Source organism: Hakea prostrata, chromosome 8, assembly GCF_041222555.1.
Source record: "Hakea prostrata isolate BN-2017 chromosome 8, UWA_Hpros_2, whole genome shotgun sequence".
NCBI lineage: Eukaryota > Viridiplantae > Streptophyta > Magnoliopsida > Proteales > Proteaceae > Hakea > Hakea prostrata.
In genome coordinates, this window is record NC_142607.1 from 3,024,676 (window position 1) to 3,033,557 (window position 8,882).

An 8,882-nucleotide genomic window follows, 5' to 3' on the forward strand; every position below is an offset into this window, starting at 1 on the left:
AAGGAGAAATGATTTCCTTTTTCTTTTCTATGTATCTTCTAAGCTTTTTCAGTGGTGGTGTTTGTTTAAGTGAAGAACAAAGAGGAAAGTACCAATGAAGTACAAATTAGACAATGGTTTATTTATATGAATTCTTCGTATAAATTAATCCATCATTCAGGTTGAGTATTCTTGTATTTGCCACGTGCTTGAATTAGGCATCATATTTTGAGATAATCAAGTATTAAGGCCTCTTAAGTAGCTTTTAAACCCAAATGCACATTGCTTAATCTTATGAGCCCAGATTAGAGAAAAGGCTAACTTTGGAAAAATGGCTAGAAAATTTAAAGGCAACTAGTGGTGGAGTAGCTTGGTTGGTTCTCCTTCAATTGGTTGGAGGTTTAGGGTTTCAGAGAATCAATTCTAATGCCTAAACTTTGCACAAAAAGGTCATCCCTCTCTCTTGCTTTCCAATGTATACATAGGAGTGTGATACTGTTTGTAGATAAAGGAAGAGAAATAACCAATTGTACTTTTGCAAAACTCCTTCCATCATTTGGCTAATTTATTTGAGGGTTTAAAAATTTCTCCTTTAACTCTCATCTTGTTTCTAAAATATACTCCCATTGCCTTATTTCATGCTATGGTGACTAGGATTCGAATAGTTATTTGGAGCAGCCGATGTTGGCTGCTGCTAATGGTGTTGATCGTGCCATATAATCAAAATATAATCGAATGACTGAAAATCAAATGACGGGTTAATTTGTAAATATTATTTTTTATTTTTACAATTTAAGGGTTTAAAGTTTACTAATTTACAAAATCAAACCCCTTAGCCAATGGTGTTGATCGCGCCTTGAAATCAAAATATGATCGAATGGTTAAAAATCAAATGACTAAGTTTATTTGTCTTACGGAGAGATGTTAGCCTTTCGCTTTTAGTAAGCACTCACTGACTTTCTTTCCTATGACTCTCTCTAAGTTAGTTCCTGACTTTCAAAGGGTTGATGGACTTCAAGCTAGACCTAAGTAAGTTGGCATCTCACGAATCTAGTGATTTGGATTTGCAATGCCTATGAAGAAGAAGTATGGGCCAATATATGATTGAATGACTGAAAATCAAATGACGGGGGTTTATTTGTAGATATTATTTTTTATTTTTATATTTTAAGGGTTTAAAATTTACTAATTACAAATTAGACCCCTCATTTACCCGACTTCCAAATCCCTATTTCATTTTGTTTGCCCAGATTCCCGCAACTTGGCATCATGTTTCCGATAAACTAGAAAATTTTCACATGTAGTACAATAATCAAATATGCAAGAAAGACGAAACAATAACTGCATGGACATTGATAATGGATTAATTGCTAATGAATTTAGTTGTCTAGAGTTGAGCTCTTCGCATGGCTCATGCTTTATTTTTGTTTTCAAAGTCTTGAAATCTTGCATTGCATTGGGAGTTTGTGTACTTTGCTTTTGATTAATAAATTAATTTTTATCTAGAAGGGAAAAAGAGAGAAAAAAAGGCAACCTTAAGTTTAGTCAAGTTAGATATTGGAAAATTTACGAAAATTCAAATAACTAGCAGGGCTAAAGGGTTTTGAATTTGACCAATCCTTTTGGAGGAAATCTCCCAAATGAGTTATATCATTCAATCACTCATAATATTTTAATCTAAAGATACTCATTGAATTTATTATAATTTTTAAATTAGAATATTTATATGACTACACTTATTGATAGAGCTCCTCCAAGTACATAATCCTAAAGTTTCCTTGTTATTTTGAGTTCTCTAGAAACAAGCCAACTGTGTCTTCTAGCAAAAAACAGGGAAAAATAAAAAAAGAAGTGTAACAATTTCAAAGCAAAAGTCTACCCAAATTTTTTTTTTTCCAAGCAAAAGAAGTAGTGATGTGTGTCCACCTCAAGTGTTGTTACAACTAACCTTGAAACCTATGAAAAATCATTAATTAGATCCTCCAAAAAATTCAATGGTTCATCTTGTTCACTTTCTCTGTATGTCTGACTTGGAATTTTGGATGGTTTGGTGGCATGGTCCAGATTACACGTTGGGGTTAGATGATGACATCTCTCAGTATTGCTTCTACAAATGCTCTCTCCATGCATACTTGATGACAGTTTATATAACATTTTGGCTTTTCATCTCTTATTCTTTTCACTTTGTATGTCCATGAGTACTGAAAATTAAGGACTAAAAGTCCATGCATTCATCACCAATTTGCGTGTGAGTGTGTTTTCCTCTCCAATTCACCTATTTAAAGTGGTTCACCTGCATATCTAATTTTTTTTCTCTCTTTAATTAATCTTCTTCCCTAACTTATAATTTTCGCTCAAACTTCTTCCCTAACTTCACAGCCATAAGACTGCTTTTCTCGTAACCTTCTTCTACTAAACATAATAAAAATTGAGTTCCTTGCTTAGTTCAAGTTGTTATACCCATTCTGTATTACAATATGATTTCACTCTCCCATTTCCAGACCAAAATTAGCCTTCTTATCCAGAATTAGAGGGAAAAAAAAAACTCTACTTAGTTGTCTTTCCTTTAATCGGTCCTTCAGAAAGAAAACTGGTTTTCTAAAGGTTTTAGCCATGACAACAATGGCAGCAATGAGCGGAGGAGGATTTGGTCTTAATCTTATAAGAGAAGTGTTTGAAAAACAAGAAACCCATAGAGTTGGTTTACATGAATGGAAGCGTTTTGCTCTGAGAAAAAGAGAAGCCACAGTAGTACGGTTGGCTGTGAAAGCAGTTAGCAGTAATCAAAACGTGGATCAGATCAACAGAAGGGTTAATGGAATTGAGGTAAAGAAGAGAAGCATTAGCAGTGAAATGGGGAAAGGAGCTGTTGGGGTGGACATGCCCATTGAAGCTTTCAAGCTTGGGAGGTTCGTAAAGGACTGCTTTGTCTATCGACAGACCTTTGTTATAAGGTCTTATGAGATTGGCCCAGACAAGACTGCCACCATGGAGACCCTCATGAATCTCCTTCAGGTATATTCTTCCTTTATGACTTGCTTACTATACTGCCATTTCTGGTTCTTGCTTAGTTAGAAGTAAAGTGAAACTGGTTACGATTAGGATTTAAACACAAGGTTTGAACATAAAACTCATCTTCAATTCACTCTTTTGTTTTCCTTAATGGTGCAGGAGACAGCTCTGAATCATGTAATGAGCTCGGGCCTGGCTGGTGATGGTTTCGGGGCAACACATGAGATGAGTCTCAGAAAGCTTATATGGGTTGTCACACGCATACACATACAAGTAGAGAAATACAGTTCATGGTAAGTCCCCTATCACAAGCTGCAAGCTTCTGAGTTTCATAATGAACTGATGCAAAGAAATGAATGTTTCAGGGGTGATGTAGTTGAAATTGATACATGGGTAGATGCACTAGGGAAAAATGGGATGCGCAGGGACTGGATAATCAGGGATTACAGAACCCAACAGATCATAACAAGAGCTACAAGGTTTAATCAGAACCCAAACATTCTTGCTCTCACACACTTGGTCAAAACCAAACATTTGACTTGATTTATGTTTAATGCAGCACCTGGGTTACCATGAACAGAGAAACAAGAAAGTTATCTAAGATTCCAGAACAAGTCAAAGAAGAGGTTAAACCGTTTTACCTGGACAAGAGAGCAATTGATGTAGCTACAATTGACTATAACCAAATCAGCAAACTGAGTGATGCAACTGCAGAGAGCATCAGATCAGGATTAGCTGTAAGTATGATGCAGCTAGCTTTCAGTACCCTTCTCTCCATAACCAACTGTAGATCCAGAATACCAAACAGTTACCTAGTATGATTGATTTTAACAGTTACTCTCTATGAAAACCAGCCAAGATGGAGTGATATGGATGCCAATCAACATGTAAACAATGTGAAATACATTGGATGGATTTTGGAGGTAACACATAGAACTGTTTTCAATTTTTAATTGTTGATCAAGAACACAGAATGTCAATCAATATTAACATTCAAGCTTTGTAATCTGGATCTGCACCCTCAGGAATTTTGTTTCACCAAAATATACAATCTGAACCTCCATATTAGTAGAAAGAATCCAGTCACTGGACTTGGGATGTGTAAAGATCATTAACAGCTATTTCCTGCTCTCTTATATATTTGTAGAGTGTGCCAATGAATATCTTGGAAGACTATGACTTAAGAAGCATGACTTTGGAGTATCGACGTGAATGTCGACAATCGCATTTACTTGAATCTTTGACGAAATTGAAAGCAGCTGTACCTGGAGATTCTTACTTTGAGAATGCTAGTTCACTCAGAAGAGATTTGGAAAGCACTCATCTTCTTCGAATGCAAGAAGATAAAGCCGAAATAGTTCGGGCAAGAGCAGAATGGCAAACCAAGGGACCTCCCACTCCCACCTACTGAATTTTTTTTTTCCATAAATTTTCACAGGATTTATGTATCATCACTATACATTCATTCCTTCGATGAATTTTTTTTTTTTTTTTTTTTTTTGGTAAACCCTTTGATGAATTATATCATTACCGTTTCAGATATTAATTGTTGATTCTAACCATTTCAGACATTACCAATTATGAAAATAGGTGTGAGAGTGTATCAAAGAGTAGGGAACAGATGGGCTGAGGCCCAATTATGATGTTGTCAATATGGGCCGCGCAAAACCTTATAGAAAATTCACAGATGAGACTATTATTGCTCATAATGTTGATTCTTGATGATATATATCCTTAAAGGAACAAGTATGCATTTATTATTAAAAAAATATTACGATTTAAAAACAATTAAAAGTTATTATTGAACAGAGTATTCATTTCTCATATAATATTAATCCTATTACCCTAAAATTGAATTTACACCAGGAGACTATGATGATACTAAAAGAGCACCTCGTTTCAATAGAGACATTCCAAGCCCACCTCAAGCAAAACAAGCCATGACCATGTTTCCACCAGCATCTCTTTATGGTATTTTTCAATGCTCATATGAGTTGGTGCTCCAGAACTCAGTTTTTCCCTGCAACAATGGGAAGGCTGTGTTGGGATGTAGCAGCGGCTATGCAGAAACAGAGAAGTTGCAGCTAAAGTGGTGGCAGCAGCAGCACCAACAACAATGAATGCTGATCACCAAAAAAAAAGGGAAGGTGGGAAAATGCAGTGGTTACTGGTTCTAGTCAGGATTAGTGAGACATTGTGTGTAGTTTGTCAACATGCTGGAACAGGGAGGCCAGAGCCCCCATGGTCATTGAAAGGCACCCACCCTACTGCTCAGACCAAAAAAAAATGCCAATGTTTTATGAGTAGGAGAAGCTAGCTAATAGAAGGTAGGCAACGACGGTTTTGGTATTGGTGTACTTTCTAACTAAAGACAAGCCGTCAAAATAACTATTACCAAAGAGAAAATAACTTAACAGTCAATCCTCTCTGAAGATTTGAGATTTTTCTAAAAATCAGGGATTTCTTAGGATGAAATCTGCATTTATCCTTCAAATTCAATCTAGACATTTGTAAGCAATTCTATTCTTTCTCATGTCCTATAAAAAGACTCCCTGTGATGAAATTTGCATTTATCCTTTAAATTCAATTCAGACATCTGTAAGCAATTCTGTTCTTTTTCATGTCCTATAAGAGGTGAGAGATGTTGGCCTTGGGGTTCTTAGTCTGAAATTTCAGTACCTTCAGGAAAAAAAAATATTATTAATATCTCGCAGAGTTTAGCAATGATAACAACACCAAAGTAGTAAATCAGTCACTCAAGGTTTCTTCCTCTTAAATATTGTCAAAAGATTAAATTTTTTTTACTATCGCAAGGAAAAACAACAACAAAGATGCAATCAGTTATGTGAAACAAAGGTTCTTAATTTCCGTGATTAGATTGTTATTGATCCAATCAGTCAATTGGGGTTGTTGATTTAGTGATTCAACAAAAATTAACCAGACTCTCTGACTATACAATAATACTGAAAATAATCGAGGAAGTAGCTAAAGAAAGGGCTGTCACGATGGCCTCAAGTTCCATTGCAAGAGGGGATAGTCCCCAACAATCCTTTACTTTTGCTACCAAAATTAGACCATATTTGGTCCCATAAGATACACCAATGTCCTCTCCCTCTCCTAGAAGCCTTATCCCAAGTACCATCAACATATAAATGAGAGGGATGATTTATCATCCTCATAGCCATGGTAGTAGGTTACCGAACTCCCTGATTTGATATTTGCGGTGAACAGGGGCTTGTATTTCAACTACCTACATAGAGAACCTAGTCATAATTTGAGCAATATTCATAAATAGACCTCTAAAAAGGGCTTTATTACATGAATTCCAAATACACTATTAAAGGGATGATGAAATGATATCAACTGTTTGTAAATCTGCATATCCTTAAAATTTTTCATGAAGAAATTTCATCCAATCAAATAATGAAGAACCCAGAAATTGTGTGGTGTCTATTCGGAGAGGGAAGAGTCTCCAACATTGTTTCACATATTAAAATAAAAAAATTCATGATTAACTGATTCACATTCGATGTACATATCAAACATAGTGGGGTTGGGAATGTTGTCTGTAAAATAATGAGTTCCCAACTGCCATGGCCGCATATGAAGCTCTCCAAAGAAAGTTGCCTAGTAATTGAGAGTCTGCAAGGGATGTTCTAATTTTGGCAATAACTGAAGGCTCTACAAATCCACTTCCTCTCCTCTTGACCAGAAGGATGGGTGCAAACCAGATGGGCCGGTAACGCATAGAAATGAAAACTAGTTGAGTAAAAATTAAATTCAATGCTGTTATCTTCCAAGCTAAATACACCCAAATCATAGCATGCTCTTCTTTTGAACTGAATGGCTGAAATATGGTGAAAGTATTCATCTGTGAAGTATATATGAAATTTCATAATTTTCTTTAATCCATTATAATGAAATGATGAACAAGAGAAACCAGTGTTTGTGCCAATAAATAGCATCTCCCACAACTTACATTTTCTCGAATGGTGGAACCATGTGAGGTTTTCACGTTGGATCAGTCAATGCATTCGTCTCCAAGTATGGTGCTAATTATGCATGATGCATTGGATTGAGGAAGTTGGGATCCTTGAACCAAAAAAAAAAAAGTGTGATAAAATGTCTCATAATCTAGGAGTTAACCAAAACAATATGAGTTATGGAATATTTAATCCGTAAGAGAAAAATCAAGACAATTTGGTGGGCGAGGTCGAAGGAATCAGTGTCACTCAATGTTTGCATGTCTAGACGAAAAAAGAGAGAGATCAAAAAAGTAAGCAAAAGGAGATTGCTTTTGAATAATTGAATGGATTTTGGAGGTAACACAAATAATCGATTTCAGCAAATTGGATTATACTTACCGCTTCAATTGAACATTTAATAAATGAGAAGACTTTTAATATAATTGTTCATTTCAAAACTCAACATATTTGTCAATCAATATTAACATTCAATTTCAAAAAGAAATCTCTGTTTCACCAAAATATACAGATCTAAACCTTTAGATTAGTAGAAAGAATGCCAGTCATTTTAACTTGAGATATGTAAAAGATCATTAACAGCGATTTCCTGCTCTCTTATACATTTGTAGAGTCTAGCAATGAATATCTTGGAAGAGTATTATGATTTAAGAAGCATGACTTTGAAGCATCAATTGCATTTACTTGAATCTTTGACAAGATTGAAAGCAGCTTATCAGAGATTCTACCTAGAATACTATACACTAGGAAGAGATTTAAAAATCCTCCCCAAATGCAAGAAGATAAAGCAAGGGACATTCCATACATTGAAAATTTTCATAAATTCCCACAGTTTTATGTATCATTGCTATACATTCATTCCTCGAGATTTAGAACTTCTAGGCATGGTCAACTATATCATTGCAGGCTTAGATATTAATTTTTGACACTAACCATTTCAGAATTTAAGTTTACAAGGATCTAGAAAGTGCACAATTTTGATTTTCAATTCATAATTTTGCTACATATTGGCAAACGAATAGTCAAAACAGCTATTTTCACTACTCCATATCCCAAAATCAAAGGAAAGAATTTGGCCTATCCCTCCAGCACACATCAAACATTGCAGTGAAAACTGAGGAAATCGCAACCCCTAAACTCTTCTTGCAAAACTATTGTATAGAGAAGATCAAGGAAACACATGATTCACATAGGAACTTGAATTCTGCTGCTGGAGAATGAAACGACATTATTAATACCTTCAAGTGGCACATGGAAACTGCTCCCTTTGAGAGTCTTTGCAACATCATTTCTTATAAATTGCAAAATGAAACTCAAGTCAAAGGCAGTGAAGCAAAAACAGTGGCACCTTGTCCATCCATTGGAGAGTTTCTGCAACATCAATTTTTATAAATGTGGAAGGCTGTGAAACAAAAGTAAATAACATCAAATCAAGAAATCAACTTCATTTCATACCGAACTGCTAAAAATCACTTAAGACTAATAACACTTGGTGCATCAAAATTAATGTATCAAACAAATCATTCAACATTTCATCACATCACAGAGAGAATCATAAAGTAAAGTAAAACACAAAGATCACAAAGAGAGATTGCTTAAAATCACTCTTAAACTTTGCAAATCATGCTTAAATTGGACTTAAAAGAACTCGATAGAATCTTAAACATTTAATCTAAGAAATAATAACGCATTCAACATTTGATATCGTGAGCAATTAAAAGATGATAGGTCATAAAATCATAGTAACTAGTATTAAACACAGAGATCGCAAATACTATGAAAAATTAAAAAGATTAGTTCAACTTGGAAAACTAAATAGCTAGCATTAAACACAGAGATCAAAAACACTAAAACAGAGATCGAATTTCATAAATGACTGTTTCAATTAAGAAAGAGACCGAACAATGC

At 34.9% G+C, this 8,882-nt stretch overlaps 1 protein-coding gene across 1 annotated transcript; it reads left to right on the plus strand.

The window, feature by feature from the left end:
* The first annotated feature begins 2,416 nt into the window (after positions 1-2,416).
* Positions 2,417-4,617, plus strand: LOC149006283 (palmitoyl-acyl carrier protein thioesterase, chloroplastic-like). Its single transcript, XM_089166674.1, has 6 exons — positions 2,417-2,994; positions 3,151-3,284; positions 3,357-3,470; positions 3,551-3,728; positions 3,846-3,914; positions 4,139-4,617. Exons 1-6 carry the CDS (start codon positions 2,593-2,595, stop codon positions 4,400-4,402), a joined length of 1,161 nt encoding a protein of 386 aa, XP_089022800.1. The 5' UTR covers positions 2,417-2,592; the 3' UTR covers positions 4,403-4,617.
* Positions 4,618-8,882: the final 4,265 nt, after the last annotated feature.